Here is a 27,204-nt window from a genome sequence, read left to right on the forward strand (position 1 = left end):
TTTTACATGCATTTCAAGATAGTTTAATGTTTTTTGTCAACTCCCTGCAGCCCCAAGCACATTTCTGAATTAAATGACTGGATAAAAATCTTGCTCTTGGAGGTGGGGGAGTTGTCTTTATTAACTGTAAAACACTTGAAAACATGACTTGAGTGCACCCTCCTACAAAGACAAAAACCAGCACACAGAGAGAACCTAAAATGGTACTTATTTATTTACTAATTTCAGTACGTCATTCAACCTTTAAGGTGGCAGTTCTTATATATAAGAACTCATTTATCTTCCCAGTCTTCCCCCACCTCTGGTAAATGAAAACAGAAGCAGCACTGCCCCTGGGAAGCATTGCTACCTTTTCTCGACAAATGGATATTTTATACCATGATGATAAACATCATATTGTAACTCCCTCTAATCCTTAACAGACCATTGCTTGTCTCATCGTCACCTTGCAGGTAATATCAGAGGTGTTTCAACTATGAGGCCCTTCTATATAAAGATGTTGCTTTTGGCAATTGCTCTTCTAAATGTTTTCCTTCTCCCCGAGCAGTCTTTAAATATTAGTGTCTTAATTAAAACTGTTTCCACTGGACGTCTTGCGTTCCATCTTGGCTCTTCCTTCTGAGATCACAGTTTCAGTATTTATGACTTTACAACACTTTACCTTGCAGCAGTGATAGTATCAAGTCACAACTTTCTCTGGGATGAATATTTGTAAGCAGTATTACAAAATGATTTAAAAATAAATAAGAAACAGCTTAAACAACATTAATGGTAAAGATAATGTTATTAGTTAGATAAAGAACAAGGGCAAGGTCACGGTCTTTTATGACAGTGGTTTGCTTTCACTAGTGCAAGGAGATGGGGAGACATCTGCAAAGCAGCTATAGGTTTTCTGTATGACATGTAGGAAAGGGGCAATTAAAACCTAGCACTTCAGTATATGATAGGATTTAGAGGTAGTTTTTCTATAGCCTCTATAAATCCCTTCTTATCTCAAAACAGGAGAAACAATAGTAAATCTGGGAGTAAATCTGACTCAAAAATGTTTTATTAAATAAACTGATAGCAAAACCCATGGATATTTGACACGTCAGTTTTTGGTGACGTGGGATGAACAGACCAGAAGGATGACCTTCCATTTAACAGACCCAAGTAACAGAATTGCAAGAATTTATATCCCCATATGGTTAGTAGCCAGACCTCAAAGATTAAGTTTCACATGGACCAAGGAAAGGAAAACCCTACAGATTCCTGTAACTTATAGCTCATCTCTACCTAAAAGGGTTTCTTGGTAGAGCTATACTGGTAAAGAGACACCTTACACTAGAGCCCTTTAATTTGTTCCCCAATAAGAGTTAAGTTCCACTAGCAAATGGACTTTTTTGCTGGTATAAGTGCAACTATATCAGGGGATTTGCCAGGACGGCTATGTTGGCTAGGAGTACTAACTGACATAGCTATGACAGCAGAACTCTTGTGCGTCTCAATCCTCAAATGTCTTGAAAGAGTGATAGCCAAAGGCAAGGTACTGGCATCCCCTTGGTCTGCTGAACCACTCAGAAAGAGAACAAATTTGAGGCTTAGAGGTCACTCTCAATAATTAGTGGTTTCACCTCTGAAAATAGTATATCAGTGGTTTCAACAGTCCTAAAATTACCATATTAAAGGGATGCCATTGTTCCAGAGGGGACACAAATCACTTTCTACCCAGGTACCTGAAGGTAACCAAGGGCAGAGATTCTCTCTTAGGTATGCATGCCTGAAATGCATTCAATTCCATGCAGCCCTTTAAATGCCTTTGTTTTCTTATGTAATTCACACAAGCTGCCATTGTGTATCTGTTGTTCACTGAAAGGTGTAATCTGACTCTTGCAGCACTGTACTTTCTTCCTATCCTGTTTCTCACTGTAAATAATTAAGATTTGCCACTCACAAGCTGCTGTATGCTGTGTGCAATGCTACATAGTTAAACAAACAAAGAAAGAGAAGGACACACTCTGACAAGTCTCTTGAATGTATTAAATTAGATGGAAACAAAATGTGATCATAGGCATCCATTTACAGCATATAAATTTAATATATGCATTGTTTACACAATCATTTCCTAAAACTGGGAACACTAACCTTTTACTCTCAGGTTAGAAAAGTTCCTTTCAGTTACATAAAATGTCACATACAAAGATAATTCTTTTAAAAGGATTTCTTACATTGTTTAACTTTGGTAGCTTGGCCTCAGAAGACCTCTTAATGCCAGCTGATCTAATGATCATATTTTGTAATCCAGGAGTGGCCAGCCCATGGTATGTGTGCCACAAGTTGCATTGGCAGCCTCTGTGAATGGCATGTAGCAGACTGGAGAGGGAGCAGGGAAGACAAATGGCAGAAAAGGCAGGAAGAAGAAAGCAGAGTAGCAGATAGGGCAAAGGAAAGGGATCGGAGTGGGGTTGAGGGAGGGGGCAGGCCTTACGTTGTGGCATGCCTGTCAAAAAGGATGACTCCATTGAGATAAAGCATAGAGTAAACCATGGGAGGCAACCTGTAGATTAGGGACAGAAGTTACATATAAACCAGTTTAAGTGATCAGAAACTGGTTTAAACCTGTAACAGAACAGAACAGAATTTCAGTGCACATAAACCAGTTTCAAAATGACTGAAACTGATTTAAGATAAATCTGGTTGAATGTAGCATCAGACTTAACTGATTTGGGTACAACCGGTTTATGAAACTTCTGTCCTAGACCCCTTTTGTGGTTCAAGTTAAATCAGAGTTCCCCAGTGTGGCGGAGCACCTTTGGGGTGCTCGCCATGTAGCAGGGGCTATGGTAGGCTGGGACAAAGCCAGTAGAGAAGGCAGCCAAGCGAAGCCCCCCAGTGTCATTCTAAGGGTGGGGGGGAGATGTGTGGCGGAGCACCTTTGGGGGTGCTTGCCACTTGAGGGCTTTCATAGGCTCTGAGGGGAGCCTGCTTTGGAGGAGCAGCAAGGGAACCTCCCCCAGGAACTATTTTAAGGGCGAAGGTGTGTGGCAGGGCACTGTTGGTGCCTGCCACTTTAAGAGCGGAGCCAAGCAGCCAGCAGGTGCTTGACTGTGGTAGCCATTTTAGATCTCTGGCCACCCATATAAACAGGGTAAGCTGCTGCTGCCTAGGGTAGGCAGTAATATACCCTGCTTGCAAGGCTCCATAACATCCTGGAGGTATGAGTAGGGGATGGCTTGGAGGCTCCTGGGTGTGACCTAAAACTGCACCCTGCTGAGAGTGGGTGGGGCTCTTGGTGGTGCAGGAGCCCCTAGGAAATGCAAGGCCAGTTTTTGCCCTGGTGAAAGATAGGTAGGGGTGCCTTAACCCTAGCCCTTGCCTTCAGGTGGGTTATGTAACATTAGAGAGAGTGGGGCCAGGCATGGCTGTAGTTAGCTGAGCCCTGTGGGGGTGGAAGACCCTGAGGAAAGGGAGTTGGGGCCAGGTGTGGCTATGGCCACCTGAGCTCCGAGTGAGGGGAATAGGCCTAGATATGTCTCTGGATGCCTGAGGCTGTAGTTTGGGCCAGAGGCTGAGTAAAGGGGCTCAGTCTGAGAGATAGGGGTGAGTCCTGACCCCAAGTCTTCCACCACTGGGAAGCTGAGTGTGGGTCAAAAGCAAGACCTATAATTGAGCACAATGACCTGCAGCTCCAGGGGGTGGGGTTGGGAGTGTGTCTCCGTGAGACCCTGGAACACCAATTGTGGTGTGAGTTAAGAATGCCTTGGTGAGGGGTGGCCCTAGAAAGGGGGCAGAGAAGAGGGACCCTGGCGGGGGAGAAGAACCAGAGGGCCTGGAATGTATGGAGTATGTTGGAATGTATGGAGTTGCCCTGGGAAGGGGCCAGGGCAAGTTTAGAACCCATTGGGTAACTGGCTGGTCACTACCCAGGTGAGGGTTGTGGGAGAGGCTCAAAAGATAATACATCTGCCACCCAAGGTATAAGCTAGCTGAAGCCTATGGCCTAAGGGGCCCTCTCCAAGAGGGAGAAAGGCAGTATAAGTTGTCAACGCATGAAAAAGACCCTGTGAGAGGGTGGAGTATGTGAGGCCCTAGTGAGAAGGAAGCGGTATGAATGTGTGTGCGACTGAAGCCTGACAACAAGGCCTAAGACTGGTCCAGCTGTAAGCCGGGAGCATTGTCATCTGGATGCCATCTGCAAGGCTTGGGCTGCAGTGTAGAAGAGGAATGGAGCTGCAGATAGTGCCCCCTGGCATCAGGGCAAGAATGGGCAGCCTCCTGCCTTGATTAATATCCTAATTGATTAACAACAAGCTGAGTCAGGTGGGTGGCATGCCCAAAGGCAAGTGGGGAAACTAGCACTGTGGCTAACCGGGGAGCCCTGCTTTGCCACACCCAGCATCCCAGTATGCTTTGCAGTCCAGAGAGCAGGGCTAATCCCACCCCTCTGTTCCCCAGCTGGAGCAGTGAGGACTGGTTCACTGGCTGGCTTACTGCCCACCTTGAGGCAAACCCCCAGTGGGATCTGGGGCCAGGGAGGTGGGTTAAACACCCTTTCCCCTGCTCAAGATTACTGCTGGCTGCAACTATGAACGACAAATCCCAAAGCACCTGGAAGCAGGAAGAGGAAGTAATGAGCAACCCTGCAGAGTCCTGCTGCTGTAATTCTGGACTGTAAATCCCAGAGACCTCTGGGGCAGCAGGAAGAGGAGGTGAACACAGCTGTACTCTAGTGTCCCCAGGCTTCTGGCCTGAGCCATTGCAGGCATGTGGCTGCATTTTCTGAATCTAAGGTCAATGTCTGTTCACTTCTGTTTCAATATAATCTGTACAGCTCAGACTAACCTGCAAAGACTAAATCAGTTCAGGCTTTTTGACTGTCTGGACTTGGCCTAGGTGCCGGAGGTAAAAGAAAACATAACATTTGCTCTTCTCTAACCTCCTAATGTTAGGGGAGGGGAAGATCCGGTGCAAAGCAAGGAATTGTCAGGCCCCAGGTGCTTCAATGCCAAGCACTCTTACCATTTACTACTTGGTGTTTATACAGATAACACTTTACAAACACAAATTGGAGCTGGGAGGATTGGTTCTGTACCTTTTCCTGTTATGGCCTCTGGCAATATTCTTACCCCAGGCTCTCACTGTTGTAAATTTAAACACCTAAAACAATATGCAATTCTACTAAACCATTCTCATACAGACCTTTCTGACTATACTTTTTCCTCAGTAAAATATTAATAGACTGGCTATTACCAAGTTTTCTACATAGGTGACTGGTGATAGTGGAGAGACTGACGGGGCAGGGGTGCAACTAAAGATTCTGATGGTATGCAGTGGGGTTCAGGGCAGGTATTCCAGGATGCCAGATTAGCATTGTGCCATTGGAGCCATGCAGCAGACTCTGGCATGCCAAGACCAGCTCTGCACCATCACGCCTATGCGCCAGGCTCTGGTGTGCACAGGCAAGACCACCCCTGTGCATGTGCAGCCCCTTGCCTCAGATTTTTTTCCCCTTCTACCACCCTTTCTGTAAAGTTCAATATTTATTGATTTAAAAAATAAATAAATAAATTGATGAATATTAAATCTGGGGGAGTAAGTGCCCCCATGCCCCTCCACTATATCACCAATGGTTGTCTAGTTTTGGCACTTTTGTAAAAGCAATTTATAAGGTCACCTTCCTTAAGTAAATTCAGGGTTTTCACAACTTTTATGCTGCATTAAAATGCCAAGAAATGAAATGGGTGATTTGGGTTCTTGTTTAGACTGCTCAACCTGAAGAGAGGGGGTAATAATTTCTGTGAAGATATTTATAGATTCATAGATTGAAGAGTTGGAAGGGACCACAAAGGATCATCATGTCTGACCCCCTACCCCTGGCAGGAAAGAGGACTGAGGTGAGATGACCCCAGCCAGGTGTCTATCAAGCCTACTCTTGAAGGCCTCCAAGTTAAGTGATAGTACCACCTCTCTTGGAAGCCCAAATTCTGGCCACCCCTACTGTAAAAAATTTCTTCCTAGTGTCTAACCTGAATTTACTCTCCACTAGTTTGCACCCCTTATTCCTAGTTATTTCTAGGGGTGCTCTGGTAAATAGTGCATCTCCAGTTCCCTGTTGCACTCCCTTGATAAACTTATAGGTGGCTATGTTATAGCCCAAGAGATTTAGACCAGGTAGGCTAGTGGAGTCTTGCATTTTAATAGCTTCTTCCCTATTCATTTGCATATTTAAAATTTCTTGCAAAGTGTCACTGTTAACAGAACTTTTAAACCTTGTCTGACAGTATAAACAGACAAGACAGTTACACCAAGTTAAAAGTGAAGGTACTTGTCATGTATTAAGCTGATCTGCTGTAACTGTATGTCTTTTCTTTCCTGTGGCAAGTGGAAGCTAAAGCAAAAAATACTTTAGCAGTTGTTTCATCCGGGGTAAACCACCTTCTACGTTCTGCAGGATAGATCAGGCACAGGGAACAGTTATTGTTGATTGACTAACTTGTAGCAAGTCTTGCCTTTCTTTACACTTGTTGTAAATTGTTTCATCTCACTAAGAGTCACTTCCCTAGCTGTTTACCACTACTCAGAGTAGTACTAGACAACCCAAAAGAAATAACAAGAGGCAATGGTCCAGAGTGGAAGATCACAAGGGCATTTATATACATACTTCTTTGTCCTGTGAGGCTCCGGAGATCCGCTACTTTAGATCCACACACGAGCTTAGGTGAACTGTGCAGCTGTATAAGTGGCAAAATGCGTGTCAGCACATGGACAATGGCAGCAGTGTGCTTTTGAACTAAAGCATCTCTGATGTGTTTTAGTTCAGAAGTCATTGTCTCGGCATTGACGTGCATCTTTATCACTTATACACAAGTGCAAGTATTACAGCGCCGGGTGCTTTTGTATGTAAAAATGTCCTTAAATACTGCCTGTGCTGAGCAAGTTAAGTATCTGCAGGACTGGAGCATTTTAAGTAGGAAATCGAAGGCCTTGTCTGCCTCCATATCAAAATATCTTGTGACTGGGAGCAGCTACCGCTGCCCAGCTGTTAGAGCATGTGTATCTGTGTGTTTCTAAGTGTTCCATGAATATTGGTGCCAAGCAGATGTTCTCATACACTGGTAGCTTCTTGGTGGTGGGTGCCATCTACTAGCAAGAGTGCTGAAGTTTTGCAGCAAAACTTTGTAGTCTACACAAAGTTAAAGAAGCTAGAAAAGCCCATCTGATCAAGAGAGTTCATTAATGTATTTTTCTAATTTTTAAAATAGAGTCCTTGGGGTGTGTCCACACATGCAGGCATGTATGCAGGTAGCAGCTCAAATAAGAGCGGCACAAATCTGAGCTGAGGATTTCACCTTAGCACATGTGCCCAGACAGGCACTTTGGTGTGTGGGAAGTTGCGCCACTTGGGACAAAATAACCCTGCCCACCTTCTCCTGAAGATGCAGCCAGGGGGAGCTAGAGCCTCAGGCCAGCACCTGTGCTGGCCCCATCAGTATAAAAAAAAAACAAACCTGCGCAGATCTACATGCTCTCAGGAGCTTCTTGGGGTGGTGGGACCTGCTTGGTGAGGGCGTAGCTAAAGTGCCCCACTGCCTGAGCCTGTACTCCATCCTCATCCCACAAGCTCCTGGGGACTTCAGCTCGTGGCTCCTCTATACAGCCACCTCTACGGGCATGTATGTAGAGAGTTTCACTGACACCCCAGTTTTCTGCCCCTCTGCAGGCAGAGGGAGACCCTGGTGTACATGATGCTGAAATACACCAGGCTACAGCCCCTTCGCCTCTGAAACCTCCTTGTGAGGTTCTGGATGAACTTTACCCCCACCTTTTTAATTTTTGGACACCCCATCCACAGCCCCACCAAGTCCTGGGACCTCCTGGTTAACCTCCTCCTGGCCCTGGCCAAGTGGACCCTGTATGTGACCAGGAAAGAGGCTCTGGCTGGAAAGGAGCCTGGGGACTGTGGGCTGCTTTCCTCTCACTGGTCTGCACCCACCTCCAAGTGGAGCACCACTGGACGGTGCTCCACTGGCTCACTGGATGCCTTTGATGACCTGTGGGCGCAGCCAGGGGACTCTGAGCCCAAGGGACTCTGCTCGGTGTCCCCTGCAGGAGTACTCATTTTCCCATTTTGACCCCTTGGCCCACATGACATTCCTGTCCTGTTTTTTGACTCTTGTTGTCCCCAGAATTTTGTAGTTTAATTCATCCATTAGCCCCTGTACAGTAGGAGCTACTAGTTAGTCAGCTGGGCCTTAGGGCCCGTGGTAATTGAATGAAACAAATAAATAAGAGCTCTGAGGCCCAGCCAATTGGTATCTCGGGACACTACCCATTGTGCCAGCTGGACTGCTGAAGCAGCCCTAAAACAGTCCTGCTGAAGAAGTTCCTTGCACCCTCTACCCACTGCAGTACTCTGGCAGTAGGGGCTGCTGACTGGCACAATGTGCTGCTACCTGCGACAGCATGTGGCCCCAAGGCTGTGTACCTGCCAGACCTGGACAGGGACCATATGGCCATAGCAGAGGCATCTGTACTTCTGGGCCAGCTGCCAGTGGCCTGTGGCTGCACAGTTGGCCTTTGTGTAGCACTACTGCTGTGTGTGCCACCACCCTCTCATTTGGACAGCTATTGCCTAGATGATGTTCTCAGTGTGGTGGCCTGCTTTGAACTGTCAAAGCATGTCCTCCTAGCCCCAAGTGGCCAAGTCAGCCACCTCCAGTTGGGTCCCAGGTGCCAGCTCTGAGGAAGCTCCTCTGCCTGGGTCCTGCCACTTGCCTCACTAGCAGGAATTCTGGTGTTCCCCATTTAAAAACTACAAAATCTCTAATAGAAAAGTCCCAAATTTACTCTTTAAAATACCCCAAAATCTATGTTCTTCCACAATTAGAACAAAAGACCACTATCATATGCATCTACATATACCTAGATAGATAAATAGAGAGAGATTGCTTGGGCAATATTTTATTGCTGTATGTACCCTGTTAAAGCAGTTTGGAAGCCTACCAGTGTCTCTATCGTCATAATTAAATAAATTCTAAATATATGTTTTGATGTTTCCTTTTAGTTTTCTTATCACCATTTTGACACCATTTCAACCTTCTGATGTCAGTTTTGACTTTACAATACAGGGAAAACAAAGAATGAACTAGAGATCTCTAGTACCTACTATAATTTACATGCTTTCTCTCAACATGTTGTCCACACTTTTGGAGTTTCAGGAGAGACTGTATGTTCCAAAACATTAGTGATGTCCAAAGTCAGCCTTCCCTGTTCCTTGAGGCATCTTACTTCTCTTCTGCTCAGAGGTACAGAATTCCCAGGGAGGGTGATCGACATTGCATCTTGTCACAACAGAGAGCAAAGCTTTGACTTCATGTTATGCTGGCAGGGTAAGCCCCCAAGCAAGCCATAACTCAACAAATGTTGGAGGCAAAGGATCATTTCTGAGCTTCATTTACATACCAAACCATCTAGGCCCCTAGCTACAAACAGAGCCCCAAGATGCTGAGAGAATGGGAACCTAGTAGAGAATTCTTTGCTCTGCTAAAGACCACTATTATGAAAAAAAGCTTTTGCTTTTTTTCATAAAAGTGGTCTTTACCAGAGCTCCACTAGGTTCCCATATGGGGCTGAGTACTGCCCCAGGCGATTCCTTTTTCCCACGTTTCTATACCAGCCAAAGCCGTAGCGTAGCAGCAGTTATTCAGCAGAAAATATTTCACTTGCTGAACCAGTATATGCTTTACCCATAAGGCACATTTTTTCCAGCACAAAAGTATAGATAAATGAACAATTTAAAAAGGTTTTAAATTATAGTGCTTTACACCTGATCCACCATATCCATTTCATCTGTTCACTCCTATATTGGCTACACCACTGTAACTTTAAACTTTTTTCATTGAGGTGTAAGTTACAGCAGTTTAGTTCCACCATAGCTGTACTGGAGCAGACAGACGGAACAATTACAGGCAGTTCTCAGACTCATGACATAACTGGTTCCTGAAAACCGTGTTTTAAGTCGAAACATCATAAGTCAGAAGCAGTTTTCCCACATGAACAGTATTATAAATGGGGGATTAGTTCCTTTACAACGGTTGATACAGCTGTGTCCAGCTGGTAAGTCTGTTGTAGTAGAAGGAAAGGAGAAGGGAAGAAGTGTGGGAGGGCAGATCAACGCCCTCCCATAGTGAGGGAGGGACGGGGGCAACTGCTGCTCAGCCAGGGCCGGAAGGGCGTGAGGCTGAGCTGCAGCTCACTGGAGGCATGTAGAGAGGGAGGGGTTATGGCTTCCAACATTGCATGCTGCTTGTTTGGTGGCTCATCTGGCAGTTTCTGCTGCTGCTCCTGCCACTTGTCTGGGAGAGCATGGGGGGCGGTGTGTGCCCCAGATGTACACAGGGTGGGGCAGGCGGGGCTGGGGCTGCACAGGGCTATGCTCCAGGTGGGTGGCAGTGGTGCTGGGAGAGGGGGCTGTGCCCTCCCACCACTTGCCCAGCCAGGGCAGGGCAGGCACAGGACAGAGCTGCTGCACTGCTTCCAGCCAAGCGGCACACAGTGGTGCCGCCCTGCCCACCCTGGATGAGCCATGGCTTTGTCCTGTGCCCGTTCTTCCCAGCTGGGCAAGCAGCAGCAGGGTATGGATGGGGTGTGTGCTCCCAGATCGGGGCAGGGTGGGCGGTGGAGTGGGGGCTATGGGGGGGCTGCAGCCACCCTAAAATTCACCGTAGCCCCCACTGCCTACTCAGAGCACAGCCCAGTGTAGCCCCAGTCCTGTCCACCCTGCCCCGCATAGATCATCTGACCCCAGTGGTAAGTCTCCACCCTTATTTCAAAGTGGTTTACAGTCAGTCAAGAAGCCCAAGGCTGAATCAGTTCAATCATCATAGGTTAGTCTAAAGCTACATAGATTGAACTGAGAGTAAACAGACATTCACTTTTGATTCTGGAAATGCAGCCACTTGCCTGCAGTGGCCCAGGACAGAAGCTGGGGGGTGCTAGAGCATGCCTCCCTACTTGGCTGAAGCAGACAGCTTGGGCCTGCACCCCCTGAGAGAAGAGGGGCTTGCAGGGGAGGTGCAAAGCATCCTGGAGTGCTGGGGGACTGTGAGCTAACTTGAATCTGGAGGGGATCTGGGACAGAAGTTTATAAACTGATTTAACCTAAATTGGTTAAGTCTGATTGATAAGTAGTCATGAAGTCTACATCCATCCTGATTTATCTTAAGCTGGTTTTGGCCATTTTGAAAGTGGTTTATGTGCACTGAACTTCTATTGTGTTACAGATCTGAACCAGTTTCCAGTCACTTCTACTGGTTTGTGTGTAATTTCTGCCCCCAGCCTTAATCTTAAGGTTGTCCACAGCCTGAGCTGCTTCTCCACTAGAACTTGTAGGCATGGCTATCCTGTCAAACCTTTTCTAACATACACCTGGTATGAGTAAGTCTGAAAATAATGAAGGGTACACACAAGGGGACATAAGCACAGGCAGCCAAAGTTACTAAGATAAAAGTCAGTTTTATGGTTAAACAGCCAAGGCAACTAATTAATGTCATAGACCAAAAGGAAGGGTGGAGTGGGGAAGAAGGGAACCACACCAGAATGATATCCAGTGAGCGTGTCTACATGAGATGCTAACTGTGCAGTAGCCTAATAACACTGCACAGTAGCGTGCCAGGCAAAAACTGTGCTAGTACGCTACTGCACAGTAGTATTAGGCTAATGTGCAGTTAATGTCACTAAAAATAAGTGTGCCAGTGCTACTGCACTATAGTGGGAATTACTGCACATTGATGTAGTACTTGGTTATCCAAGTACTAAACTTAATGCGCCGCAAGTACGGCGCATTAGTGAACACGTAGATGTGCCCAGTGTGAGGTTAAGAGGAGGGAGGGTCCGCATGCCTTAATCCTGCCCATTGACCCCATAAGTCTAAGATAAGCCATGTAACCCAGTCCACTGTCAGTGAATGTACCTTTACTACAAAAGTTTCCTCCACCCCACTTTTTTTAAACAAACAAATAAACATAGGTTAAACAAGTATAAGCTACCCACTGCGAAAATCTAAGCACAGACAAAGCACAAAACTTTCCATCATGAGGTAAAGCATGAATGAGTATATAGCATCAACTGCACAAGTAAAACAAAATACAGCCCTTGCCTCCATTAGGATATTACAGCAAAAAAACTGCAGAAAATGCATATAGCTGTGCCTGAACTTCCTGTCAGCGGTTGGCATAAGCCCTCCATCACTTGCAGAGTTGGTGTCGCTCTGGCAGCAGAGCAAGGAGTTCCTTCCACTGCAGGGAGGTTGTAAGTAAGTGTGGATACATTCATGGTTCTGCTAGCAGAGCTTGACTGACTCAAAGCTATGTAATATAGACCAGGTCTAGGAGAGCTTGCTGATGTATAAGTCATGTCCATTCTTGGGTACACGTACACAAACACAATTAGTTTATTGGCTTTACTGCCTAAGTGATAAGAAAGTCTATTGCCTGCCATAGTACCACATACCCTAGTACGGGGAGCAGAAATTAAAGAAAGCATCAAATTGAACTAAGTATTGCATGCGATACAGCCCAACCAATTGCCACACCCGACTCTCCCTGGACATAAAAAACTGTGTGTTCTGAGGAACAGTGAAGGCTAGATACGTGGCAACTCTTGCTTCCTCATCTACATTCACAATGACACTGTTTAAGCAAGAGGAAGCAGTATTCATGATGCAGAAAAACTGAAAAGGGGATGGGAAACTGAAATACAGGTGCAACTTTCTGAAGACTGAAACATTTAGATAAACAGAATTCTAAGGTATTACTCCAAAACAGTGGTCTCCAACCTTTTAAAGGTGAAGATCACTTTTTGAAGTAAAGGGGCAACCCAGGATCTCCCATGCCCCTCTGCCTCACCCCCTCCCCGGGCCCCTTCCCTGCCCTGCCCTGCCCCTCCACCCACCCTCTGCCATACAGGTCATTTTGTGAGGGTGGGAAAGGGTGGAGGGATGATTGAGGCCCCCCATGGTGAGGGAGGGAGTGGGGCAGGGGTGAGTGGGGCCCTGGCCTGGCTGGGTGGTGGGAGGGTTGGAGCCCAGACAGTTCACCCAGGTACATGGGGGGCTCCTGCTGCTGCACACACCCTGGCAGAGGTGCAGGGGGCATGCATCCCCCCACCCCAATCTGTGCGTGGGATGGAGGTGGCTGTGGGGCACCAGCAAGACTGGGGCAGGAGGGGGCTGTGGGTCTGAAATGTGGAGCAGGCACCAGAAGGGCTGGGGGCCAGTGGCTGCAGGTCCAGCCCTGGACCTGCAGGTCCAGGAGAGGCACTGGCAGTGCTAGCGAGGAGGAGGGCAGGGGCTTGCAAGTGAGGGGCAGAGGCAGGGCATAGACATACCATTGCCCCCCGATCACTGCTGCCCCAATTTACCACACCCCCTGCCTCCTCCCCTCCGTCCTCTGCCCACCTGGTGGTAGGACACATGGCACTGGGATGAAAGGGCCCATCCAGGGCTGCGCGGGGTGGGGGTGGCCTCAAGCAGCAGGAGCCCCCTCTCCAGATGGCCCCAGATGAGCAGATTGTCCCGGCACCTGGCCTGGGAGCAGCCTGACACCATGTGCCCACTGCTGCTGGGCCAAGCCCTGTCTCCTGCCTGCCCAGCGGTGGGGTGTACACAGCACTGGGCCGCTCCTGGGCCAGATGCTGGGCCAATCAGTTCATCCGGGGCTGCATGGGGGAGAGAGAGTTCCCACCACTGGGCTGAGCCTCATCCCCTGCCCACCCAGTGGCAGGATGCTCGCAGTGCTAAGCCCTGGATGGGCCCAGTGCTGGGACAACTGGCCTGTCCAGGGCCGCATGGGGGGCCCCAGTGGCAGAAACCCCCCACAACAGCCCCAGACGAGCCAACTACCCCAGCCCCCCCACGCTGTGTACAGATAGGGGTACAGGGTGCTGCTGCAGTCTGGGCCCAGCTACACTCAGGACGGGGAGCAGCACTGGGAGGAAGGCTGGGGTACGCTGCAGCCACCCAACCTCCTCTCTCAGCACCACCACCTGCCCTGAGCACAGTATGCTCCAGTCCCCGCCAGGAAGAGCCCAACACAGCCCCAGCCCACAGCAGCAGCCCATCCTGCCCTGTGTGCAGATCCGGGGGCACACACTCCCCATGCCCCCCTGGGGCATGCCCCCCAGTGCTCCCTGTTCTTGGTTCTCCCACCCCCTGGAGCCCCACTTACCTGACCCCTCGCTCCTGCCTCTGCCTCACTCCCTCCCCCACTGCAGGAGCCTTGATCTGGCCCCCACACGTTCCCTCCCCACCCGCTGGGTTGTGAGGACAGGGCTCAGCCCCCCCCAACCACCTCAGATTGACTCTGAGTCTCGGGGACGGACCAGTCAATCAAGCGACTGGTCAGTGACCATTGCTGTAAAATTTCTGTTCCATCATATCTCAGCAGCAGTACATTGCATTTGCTAGCATATATAAATGGACATCAAACCTGCCAGACATTCCAACAGCATTTGCATGATTCCCGATATGCACCCAAATATACAAAGTTATTAATTAAATCAGCAGCAGTACTGGTGGAAAAAGTAATGCCCATGGTTCTTTCCCTCTATAGAAGATGCTTGTGGTTATTTGCCTTCTCAACCTGTGTTCCTACACTAATCGCATCATGATTTTATTTACAGACATAAAAAGATTTAATCCTTTTGTCACTGCATGCCTCCAAACAAAACTTAGTAATGGAGCCACTAGCAGCATCTTTAAGCAGTCAAATTTTTTTATGCATACACAAGGTGATATTTTCGTATTAGATACTTTTAAACTTGTTTCATCAAATAACCTGCAGGACAGGCTTCTGCTGTGTTGAGCACAAGCTATCAACAGCTGGTTATAGCTCATCAATTCTCTGCCCACTCTCATACTTGTTAAAATTCGCTCTGGGTTGCTTTACCTAGACAAGTTGGCCATGGTTCCCAAAGTACCAGCCAGGGTTTGGAGGAACACATACTCCAGTCATTCCTTTGGTCTACTGGCAAAATCCCATTGTAGGAAAGGCAATAGAAGAGCCAGCACTATGTCTGCTAGCGTCTCCACCATGCTGAGGTCTCATCAGGTAGGAGGCTGCAGTTAATCTCTACTACCTTTGCACCACTTTAGGAGGACAGAGCACAGCAAAAAATGGTCATGATGACCTCTGTGTTTTCTTTTAAATTTCTTGTGTGTCTAGTAGTCAACCACCTCTCCCTCTCCCCAGTGGCTGTGTTTCCCCTTAAAAGCCTTGCACTACATCCCTTTCCTGTCTATCTCCCTTCCAGCAAGCACTCCCTGGCACACTAAGGGCTGCAACCAGTTGAAGAGCTGTCCCCGCTCAGTTCCAGAGTCAACTTTCTTCCAATCTGCATGAATCAGCTGCTGAGCTGGGAGTACAGTCCCTTCTCTACATCATTATCTGACTGCTGGCTGGTGGAGAGCAGCTGAACATGACATGCTCATATGCTCCTCACCCAATGCAGCTATTGCTCAATGCCTCTTTACAGCCCATCTCAAGTGGGACAGGTCTACAGAAATGGCGGGGGAGGAGGGAAGAAGAGAGAGACATTTAGGAGCATTGTCCACCAGCATCGGACCTGAATATGCATAGCAGTGAAAAAAGCCGCAGGCAATTTAAGAAGTGAGCCATATACAGCACCTTACCCCAGTCTTAAAATAGTGCTGTAACAAATCCAAGAACATCCAGGACTTTGCAGATCCCACTCTGTTGCACAGTGTGACCACATGGGACTCCGGGGTGAGATTCGAGATAGAACTGGTCATCCTCTGAAAGCAGTGAATGCTACTGCTTCACTGTAGAAGAAACGAGTAGCTTTCAGCTGCAATGCCCACAAGACACAGAGGTGTACAAGCTAAGGGGCTATCCAGAGCAAAGCAGTGGTACACGAACAGAGCCAATTCACAGCAGCACCAGTGACAGGCTCCAAAACATGTACATTAGATTACTCCAACAGGAGATTCAAACGAGGTACCAGTAATTTCTGAAATCAATGTGACTTCATCTAGTGCCCCCTACCCTTTCTGTAACAAGCGCATTACCTTTTTCATAGCCAAAAACTAGCCGAAGACTATCCCATACCGGTATATACAAACACAAGAATTGCCATTTACTGGGTCAGACCAGGGGTCTATTTTGCCCAGTGTCACAGTGGCAGAGAGTGGATGCTGAAAGGGAGTGACCTGGGTAAAACCAGGGTTCTTCCCACTGTAACTCTCACTTGCTAGGCTTGAAATGCTGGAAGCTGCAAGTTCTGATTCAGAGGCTGTGTGTATCCCTAACTCCCATTCTCAATAGCTTCTAATGCCTTTTTCCGCCAATAATTTTCCAATCCCCTCCCTTTGTTTTACGTTTGGCTAAACTGCCAGCTTCCACAACATCTGGTGGCAATGAGCTCCACACTTTCGCTACATGCTAAGTGCAAAAAGAACTTCCTTTGGTCAGTTTTAAAGTGACTGCTTCATTTTGTGACACCTGGTTCTTGCAGTGACAGGGTGTACTTAGTAAGTCCCTCTTTATTTTCTCTCTGCCATTGAATATTTTGTAAAGCCTTATCAAGTCCCCACCCTGAGAAACAGGGCCATTTTAATACTCTTTTTAATCCACACCATTTGTCAAAGCCAACAATTCGTGCAGCCACATATGCATGCTGTGGAAGTCTGCATTTGCACCTCTGTACAATCCAGATGCCCGCTTCACTTAAGCAACTAAACTTTACAAGCAAGTGCTGTTCTGACGGTCAGTAACTTTGCTGGCAGAAAGATATTGAACCCCAACCCTTCTGTGGTTAAAAGAAAAAGGGGAGGGGGGCTTCTTACCACCAAGCTTTCTTTAATAATCGAGTGTTACATGCCGATGGGAAGAGACCCGGTACAAGCCCTTACAACCCAACCGCTGAGCAACATGCAGCAACGAATTAATGCGAAGCTTTCCCAGTTACCTGGCAGCAAGCAGTAGGTCCAAGTACAGAAACCTGGCAGGGTGCGCCAGAGGTGACCACTAGCTCCTTGCATTGGGGAAGGGGAAGCTCGGAGAGCCAGCTTTGGGGACACGATGTCAAAAGGGCAACATCGAGGCCGGCGAAGCGGCAGGACGTCGCTCGGTGCCGATCAGGAGGCGGGTGGCAGCGCAGCCCCGCGGCGAAGGCACGGCCGGGCTCACTCGGCACGGCCCCGGCTGCGGGGGGCACCCGGGCAGGAGCAGAGCGGAGAGGAGCGAGCCGCCGGGTCCCCCTCTGCCCCGCGCACTCACCGATCTTGGCCAGGCTGGCCACGAGGATCCAGAGGGCGATGATGTAGGGGTCCTGCACGTGGTGCCACCGGAAAGAGACGATGTGGAAGGTGTCGGCGGCGCCGTCCCCCGAGCTCCGCTCCGCCGGCCCCATCACCCGCACCGGGCAGCTCCTCGCGCGCCCGCCCGCAGGTGCCTGAGGAGTCCCGCCGCCTGACCTCGGCCGCCTTTATGGGGCCGGCCCAGCGCGCCCAGAGGCGGGGCCTCCCTCGCCTGGCGCGGCCCGGGAGGCAGCGCTGGGGGCCGGCACAGCCTGGCCAGCCCCTGCCCCCGGCACCCGCGCCGGCCCGGGCCGCCCGCGAGGTCACGAGCTGCAGCCGGGTCAGTCAGTGCCGGGCCGAAGTCCGCCCGGGTGCGGTTCTCAGCGCCCGCAACAGGCCTCAGCCCCCCGGCAAAGGGGAAGGGGCCCCTGCGCCTCCGCGCCCCTTGCACCAGGAGCAGGATGCGGGTGGGGGGAGGTTAATTAAATGTAACCGCACAGGGTTGCCCCCACTAAGGACGGGATGGCTCCGTCCAGCAAGAAGCAGGGGGCTGCTGGGCCCTGAGGGAGCAGCCCTGCCCCGGGCCCGGGCGGCTGCCGCGGTGGGCTAGGATGGCTGCAGCCAATCGGCTTCCCGTGCGCCCGGGCTCGGAGCCGCAACTGCACAGCTAGGTGTCAGCACACGGACACTGTCCTGGGCCAGGCGCCGGGCTCTTCTGCAGGAAGGAGGATGGAGCTACGTGCTGGGATATCTGCGGCACGGGAGGCGCGGGGAGCAGCCTCACCTACTCTTTTACACCATAACTTGTTTCTGTATTTTCCGCATCAGCCTTTATGTGTGAAGCGTTCCTGACGGAAGGCAACAGTCTGGCTAGGAGTACAGGTTTCCCTCCTTTATGCTGTACGTTAGGAGCGCTCCCTCCTTTATGCTGGAAAACTGTGCATAACTCCAAGTCGCATGAAGGGAACCTGCTTTACAATGTAACAAATAAGGATACCTTCCAAAACCTGGACTGTACTGACCCCCAGACCCATTGCTACCACTTTTACAAAACCATTTTGGTACTCACCAACAGCAGGCAATAAGAAGCACGGGGCACTATCATAATGGGGACAGCAACTACAGAAACACATATCGCAGTCAATGAGCGAAGCGCACAGATTAACACAGGAGACTATATTTTGGTGTGTCTCTCCCACCCTGCACTGCACACAGCATCTGACTGTGGTTTCTACCACACCGATCACATGAGACTGAATTTCCCTCGCATGTAACAAATTTTTGGTATAAAAAAGATCATTGCATACAGGGGTGACATGTAGCAGGTGCATGTGGGTGCACATGCACCCCCTGAGCGTGGCGGTGCACTCCTTATGAAAAGGCGCTGTCAACAGTGTTGGCAGTGCCTGCAGGCAGTCACCACTTACCACCCCCCCTCCCTGCTGATGACACCGCTGGCGTTGTCTGTGGGTGGTCAGCAATCCCCACTGGCCACTGCCAACGCTGCCAGCAGCATCGGCAGGTGGTGCCCAACCCCTGGTTGGTGTTCACCACTCCCTTCCCCCACTCTGCTGACAGTGCCGAGGGCATCTGCAGGAGCTCCCACCTACCGCCACCATGCTCCTGCCTCTGTGCTCCTGCCATCACTGTGCCCCCCCAGTCGCCAGGGGCACATGTCGTTCATGATCATATAAGAGCAAATTCACACATACAGAATCTGCATATCAAGCCTGTATTGTGATGGACTCCTCTGGCCCCGATTCAGGGGGTGTTACTTAACCACCAAGTCCCTGCATACATGTCAACCTTTCAAACCTTCCTCAGCTGGTAATATCAGTTCTTTTTTACTAGCATTAGCAATATGAGAAAGATGACTGCCGACTGGCTGCATGCTGCTACCACTGCTGTGCATTCTGGCTCGCTCTTGCTAGTCAAGGAAGGACCAGTGAACATAATGAAGTCAGCTGAGCCACTGTGGCTGTGTCTACCCAAGTACTAAATGACTGCACAGTAAGCAGCGTTAGTGCATAGTAGTATCCCCAAATAACTCTTTGGTGATGCTGACTGCTCAGTAGCTCATTACTACTGCACAATAGCATCATATCACGCTGCATGCCATGTGACTCTACTGCACAGTAGTAATGAGCTACTGAGCAGTCAGCATCTTATGCACAGCCCGTAACTGTTTCTTCTGTCTGCTCCTGTCCCATAATTTATGGGAGGCTGAACTGCTGATTTATTCTTGAAGGAAATGGGGGGGGATCAGTAATTATTGTGGTTTAGCTTCTATGTACCCCAACACAGAGAGGGCAGATGAAATAATTACAGCAGAACTGCCAAAAGTGGCATAGTTATTTTGTCTGTCTGTACCTTAAATAATAAGACATTAAAACAGTTCCAAAAGACAGCAGCCAGACAGGTTCCTAGTGACGTTAATGCTTATGGAGACAAAAGAGCTTTAGCAACCATGAAAAACATCAGAGATGTTCCTTTAGAGTAGCCAGGCCCACGATTACCTGTCTAACAAATGATCTTAACACTTACCTGTCTTAGAGGTGAGAATTAGAATTTGTGAAGTTCTTTGAAGTGCTAGGTATAAACTGCTGTGGAATTATGTAGTGTTACTGTTATTTTTTTTCAGTTCACAAAAACTCCACAAAACAAGGTTTGCAACATTGTTAAGATGCCATCTATTGTAATGCATGACCAACGGAGAGCCCATAGGGCAAGGTGGATTTTGTCGTAGATTTCTGCTATCATTGTGACAGTTTTCTGTATACTTCCAAGCAGACTGGATATTAAAACATAAGATTTCTGCTTTCTGACATGCAGGATTCTTCATTTCATTAGCCTGCTTGCCAACAAGAACAGAGCAGGCACATAATATAGACAGGATGTGCATGCATACACCTGAATCACTATTCTCCAGTATATGTGGGCACATCAGTATAAAATATACAGTTATACATTAAATACGAAACTCACATGAAGAGAATGAATGACAAAACTGCATTAAAACTCAAAAGCCAGGAAATATACCTATCCTCATGTGGCTTATGTATCCCTATGGTGTCTTTGGCCAAGTCAGAGATGGCAAAGATATAGGCCATGGTCTGGATCTGGCTCAAAACGCCATAGGATCTGGTCGGTGAGTCATGGACCAACCCCACACACTGTATGCAGTTTGTGTTTTCCCCACCCCCGTGCACTGAATGCAACACACATACCAGTTAAGCCCTGTGCACTGGCTCTGGAGCAGGATTGGGCCCACAGAACAATCCTATGTTCCGAGCCAGTGGGCAGAGGCATTCTGGCATGGGCGCTGCACTGGCTCCATGTGGCATGTGCAGCATAAGCTCTGAACTGGGGCTGGACCATCAGACACACATGCTGTCTGTAGCACCCCACTGAACTGGCCTTGCATGCTGGCTTTGAGGCTGATGTAGATCAAGCCCTCACACTGGCCCCACACTAGAGCCAGTGCACAGGGCTGGTCCAGTGGGGTGCTGCAAGCATGGCATACTCCATACCAGCTTCACTTGCAAGCTCTGGACTAGACCAGCCCTGTGTGCTGGTTCTGGTGCATAGGGCTAGTCCATGGGTCCAAAACAGCCCAGAGACCAGCTTCACACCCCTCATCTGACTCATGGTGCTGAATTAATTTGACACCCCTGTATTATAGAACAATAAAAATGTCAACATTATTCTGTTTGATAATACTGTATAAGTAATTTTAGGGATTTCTATACCCATAGATTTTGTTCTTATGGTTTTTTTTTTAGAGATGAAGGACAATTTCAAATTAAAAAATAATTTGAAGGTCTCTTAAAAATATTTTGTTTTTGCAATAAGTATTAACATTATATAAAAAGATTTATTTTAATTACCTGGATTTTACCCTTAAGCAGAAAAGGAAATTACAATTCATATACATTTTATGCTACTATTCACAGACTTTGCTTAAGAAATGTTATGATTAAACATACGTTACAATGGAATCCAAACAACAGTCATACCTTTTTATAAATTAAAAAGGAACAAAATATTAAAGAGCAGTTAAAAAGAACAGATAAGAAAAGGACAGTTGGAAACTCCAGCCACAATACAATCCTTCACCTGCAGCTATTCTTGTACTTCACACGTGGTCTTAAATTTACACTCTTAAACATTATAGAATGATTATTCAAACATATAACAAAGATATACCAAAGATTTCTAAAGAAATATAGTCCCAGAGTACATTAAAATAGTTCAGTGTTTGTATGGCATTGTATGTAGAGGATTAGAAGAATATTTTCATTAATAGAATTAAAACAACTTCTTTGTTTGAGGTACAATGTGTTGGGCAATACACCCTTGGGAGAGATGTTAGGTGAACTTTCAGAAAAGAAAAGAAAGAAAATGGGTGGTAGGGGTAGGCTGGAGTTTTTAACCACACTTTGAAACTTAAATCTTTTTTTAACAAACTGTCTTAAACATGATAGTTAGGGGACAGCCTTAGAATTAAGACCTCCTAGGCCTCTGAATGCTAAAGGCTTTGGGGGGAGAAGGGGCAGGAAACAGGTCAGTCTGAACATGCCCTGCTTAAATGCTGTTCTCCTTAGCAGTCACTGTCTATCACTGTGAGATTCCGGAATAGATAAAACTCTGGTCTACCCCAGTATAGCACTTCTTATACTCTTTGGTTTGATACAGTGGGTAATCCTCCTGCATTCCTTTAATGAACATCAGAACTTTAGATCATGTTAGCACCTAAGCAGTGGTTCTCAATCATTTTGGACTTGAGGCACCCTTCATAGGCTTTTGTGAATTGTGGGGCACCCAATTTCAAAAACAAGTTACTATTATTACTATTACCATGCTTACCTCCTTGTAGAGGGGATAGGAAGTGCAGATGAAGGATTGCGCAGACAGGGAGGAGCCTCAGCCTGCATTTATCTACTTACCTCCTCACATCTTGCAGCATGATCTGGTGGCACCTTAGTTAAGAATCACTGATCTAAGGTCAGTGCCAGAGGAACCTGTAGAAGGATTTTTTCTGATGCAATATATCAGGGTAATTTGACAGTAAAGGGGAAAGAGAAAAGATGGAGGAGATGTGCACCATGTACCCTAAGTGCTTCAAGTTTTATGTTTAGGACAACAAAACCTATTTGCAAAGTTTCCACAAATCTAAAAGACTCCCTTTCCCTCACCTCCTGCTGTTATTTATTGTTTCTGTAGTGGTAATGCCCAGGATTCCCACTCATGGATCAAACCCCCCTTGCATGAGGTGCAGTACAAGTGCAGAACACACAGGCGGCCCCAGCCCTGAGATCATGCTAAACACCTACTCTGCCACCTCAGCCTCCCCAACTTGCCTCCTCCCCTTCCATCTCCAGTCATCTGTAGTTACTCTTCACTGTTCCTGTCCCTCCCATGCCTCACACCGTGAGACCTGATTTTTTGCACCCTCACTTCCCTTTCACACCCTGCAAGCTCCTGTGTCTGCTCTGTTTTTCCTCCTCTACCCTTCCCTAGGAACTCCCAAATTCTAAAACTGGGCAGGATAATTCTATGCCCCCCATCCATATGCCTCTGCATGTCACCTTCATTCCAGTCCCTTACACCCCTTGTGCCTCCCTCTATCTTCCTTCCAGTCTTCTTCTTTCAACAGTTCCCTGCAGGTCCCTGTTCCTTCTATTCAACTAGCACATACATGGTTCATATTAGCAACTGCAGGAACACAGCTTGGAACAGGATTGGAAAGGCCTCTCAGGTCACAGAGTCTAGTCCCCTGCATTCACATGCAATCATTTTTCCCAAAAGTTCCATAAAAAGATCTCCTCTGATGTTTCTCACATATCACAACCATAAAAGCACCCCCTACAACACAGGTAAGGAGCAGAGGAGACAAGGACACTTTCAATGCCCTGCCACTGTGGCAGGGAATTCATTAGCCTAAAATATGTTCAGATACAAAATATATCCTGCACAACAGGGGAAGGCAAGGAACCCTGACAGTCCTTGCCAATCTGACCCCTACGTGCATGAATCACACAAACAGCTGCACTGGGGTTTGGAGCCGCAACTGGGCTCTGTGGCAGCGGCAGCTGCATGCACACCTCCAGGCAGATGGTAGGGGGGGACCTGCAATGAGGATCGGGCCCCTTACAGCTCCCCTGAGATCTGCCCCTGGCACACCAAGTCTAGGTTTGGGTGAGGATTGGGGTGTTTTTGGTACTCCCTCCAGCCAAAAATGTTACACTGCCAACTCCTGCCCTAGACAGTACTTAGAAGCTTCTCAAGGGTCTATTAGGAGCACCACAGCAACCCACCCACCCACCTACCTTTACTTATGTCAGTGCATTAGAGGAAAATGGGAGGAAGGAGGGAAAAAACCTCAAACTAATAATACATAAATGAGGAAAAATGTCTTTCTGGCCCTTAGAGGTGACTGGCAGAAGCCCTGGAACATGGTATTTCCAGACAATTTCCATGCAGGAGATCGTGTATCCTTTCAACCTTTTCATTGAGATACTGAACAGTTAAGTCTACATACAAGACATTCATATTATTATATCAAAACCACCTCTGTCCTATCTATCATACAGTATTTGCTGGGAACTCATTAAGCATCAGTCTAGAACAATGATTCTCAACCAGGATGCTGGTGCCATGAAATTTAAGTGTACCACAGGGTGCTACTCCATATTAGCACTATTAGGTGTGCAGACGCCCACACATGATTCACAAGATAAACCCAGAGATTTCAGATAGGAATCCATAGTGTCAAAAACACTCTGACCCATTCCAGTTTTTCTAAGTTCTGTGCAACAGAAGAACTGCTCTATTATTTTTCTGTAGTCAAAAATAGACCAAAAGCTAAGAATTAGCATTTGGTGAGGAATTCCTTGAGTCCAAAAAGGGCAGGAACTATTGATTTAGAAGAAATCCAGGTTCCTTGCCCATGATACCTATTTGGAAGGCTGTTCCATAACTTCACTTCTCTGGTTTTCAGAAACCTCCTTCTACTTTCCAATCTAAATTCTGACTGTTTTGTACTAATTTGATGGTAATATTGTTTTTTAACTTAAGCAACTCTTCTCCCTCTCTGATCATCACCCTACAAACATATTTGAAAAGAGCAATTATATCCCCACTCAGCTTTCATTTTGCCAAGTTCTTTTAATCTCTTCTCGTGGGATAGATTCTCCATTCCCATAATCATATTAATCACCCTTCTTTATCTTTTGCAGTTTAAATTAATCTTTTTTTAACATAGGGGACAAGACCATACATGTTATTCTAAACAGAATGTTATCGATGCCAAATAAAATGCTACTAATACTTCCCTGTCTCTACTCTACTAAAAATACGTGACACTAATGCTTATCTCGGCTGCTTGCAGACGTTAATCCCCCACCCCCGCTTCCCCCACCTAAGAAAAGTGCCTTACTGGAAGCAACAGCGCATTACTTCAACTTATATAGACCAGGTGCTTCAGCGGCGCTTTTTGGTGCTTTTATCTAACAGCTGATTCAATCAGCTATTAAATAAGAGTGCCAAAAAACCACAGTGAAGTGCCTGATCTATATAGACTTTGGGCAAGTTGGGTCCAACTAACGCACCGCCTCTTCTGGGCATGTGCTGGGCTTGGCATGGGACTGCTGTTTGTGGGTTGTGGTTTTTTTTAACATCCACAAGCAGCACTTGTGATTAGCCAATATACTTAGACACCTGTGTTGTAGATAAAGTCTTACCTTACAGCAAACGTTCTGGGTATTTGGTCCTTAAATACCTGACTTTGCACTTTGTACTATTACATTTCATGCCATTTTAATGTTGTACTCTGCAACTCTGATTCTTCCTGTGAATAATTAGATCCTCCTCTGTACTCACCATTCTCCCAGCTCTGTGTTGTCTATTTATTTAATAAATACACATCCAATTTTTGCAGCAATGTCACTAATTCAAATGTTTAACAGGATAGGTCAAAGAACAACCTGTCAGGAAAACAGTAACATCTCTTCAGTTTGACAACTTGCCTTTCAACATAACCTACTGTTGTCTTTCTTTCAGCTAATTTTTATGCACTCGATGGGCATGTCTACACACATAATTATGGTGCATGAATAAACTGCAGAGCTTATTGCTCCCAGGCACACTGTATGAATGTGCATGCAGTAAGAATTAACTTTGGAGCAATAAACTGCATAGTTCATTCATGTGCAGCATGTGGAGCTGTGTCAGAGCAACCCCAGCAGGAAGGGAGCCCCAGGGGTCAGCCTGCCATCCCAGGTCTGCTCCCCCTGGCTCAACATGCTGTGCAAGGATGGCTGGAATGTGAGAAAGCTTCAGTGCAGGGCTAGTTGGCAGGCAGCCTCTGCACTGAAGCACCCACATGCCCCAGGCAGCCCTTCCAGCATCTACATGTGCACTGTTGCAGAGTTTAGTACTTGTAAATACAAGGAGTATCCTGCTACGCAGTAAATTAGTTTACTCCAGCCTAATAGGGGTGCACGGGTAATGCTGAAATGTCTACTGTGCAGCTAATTAGTTAACTGCATAGTAAACATCTCACATAGATGCACCTGATGATTACAGAATTAATCCCCATTTTCTGGGTGTAGCTAAAAACTCTTGATGAGGCACTGTGTCAAAAGTTTTGATTGTATTAGATTGATTAGGTCCACTACGCTCTTACCTAAGAAGTCAATTATTCTCTAGTAACATATCCAACTGGTCTAACAAGAATCTTCCTTGGATAAAACTATGTAGCATTTTGTCCCTTTTTTTGTTTGTTTCCTTCAATATCTGTTTTTAGACCTTGCATGATACTGAAGCCATGTTAACAGGCTTGTAACTATCTAGAATGCTTTCACCCCTTTTTTCTAAATATAGACCCCATGGCACTGACAGGTGAGGGGGGGAGGGCGCTCTACGGAAGCAGCAGTGCATTCCTTCAACCTGGCTCTGCAGCATCTGTATAGACTGGGTGCTTCAGGGGAGCTTTTTGGTGCTTTTATCTCATAGCTAATTCAATAATTTATTAGATAAAAGCCCCACTAAAGCACCCAATCTACCCAGACACTGGGAAAGCCAGGTGCAACTACCATGCTGCCTCTTCTGAGCATGTGCTTGGCTCAGCACGGAAGCACGCTGAGTTTAAAATAAAGCCTTTTTTCCCCCATGTCTACAGACAGCCTACATTTGCTGTTCTGCAATCACAGAGTACTATTTCCAAGTTGATGGATTCACTGAAGATATATGCAACAAAGGTGGCTATTTCATGTGCCTGTTCATTCAACATGCTGGGGTGGGGATTATCCTCCCTATTTTGTCACAGTAAAGGATTTAAGTTTTGCTTTCTCCTTGGATGAAGTAATTTCCATTCTCATATCCTCATTTGCACTTGGTACTGTACCATTAGCCTCAGTGATATCTTCATCCTTACTTAAGACTGAGGAAAAGTGTCCATTCAGTTCTTGGGCCAGATTTAGATTATTTTAGGGTATGGACACACATACACTGGGTGCCATTTCCTAAAGGGAATGTTTTGAAAGGGCAGCAACTGTTACGTTCTAACAGTTCACATGTAGACAAGCCAGAAACAATACACATGTAGCAAAAATGCTGAAACTTTAATGCTACTTTCTCCATGATTAAAGTTGGAGCAGGTTTGTTTCATTTGTGTAATTTCCAGATTGTCCACACATAAAAAATTAGAATCTAATAGCTGCTGCCCTTTAGAAATTTTCCCCTTTGAAACGAGCTCCAAATACACATGGTTTCATACTCTTAGTCTCTACCCCACTTTTACGTACAGGTCCTCCCTCCTGGTCCTTTTTTGTTTTAATTTTGTTGACTGAAGAACCTTTTGCTGTCTGATTGCTTGGCAAGGCCCATGTGAATTAAGGGGCTGTAAGTCA

General features: G+C 47.1%; 1 protein-coding gene across 1 annotated transcript in view; it reads right to left on the reverse strand.

The window, feature by feature from the left end:
* The window catches only part of SLC9A3 (solute carrier family 9 member A3), a 93,841-nt gene extending 76,435 nt beyond the window's left edge, over positions 1–17,406 (reverse strand). The window contains exon 1 of the mRNA XM_090049235.1: positions 17,274–17,406. Coding sequence (XP_089905361.1) covers positions 17,274–17,406 — 133 coding nt within the window. The remainder of the gene's footprint in view (positions 1–17,273) is intronic.
* Between the last annotated feature and the right edge of the window lie 9,798 nt (positions 17,407–27,204).

Source organism: Crocodylus siamensis, chromosome 5 (genome assembly GCF_052110815.1).
Source record: "Crocodylus siamensis isolate JL-2025a chromosome 5, ASM5211081v1, whole genome shotgun sequence".
Lineage (NCBI taxonomy): Eukaryota > Metazoa > Chordata > Crocodylia > Crocodylidae > Crocodylus > Crocodylus siamensis.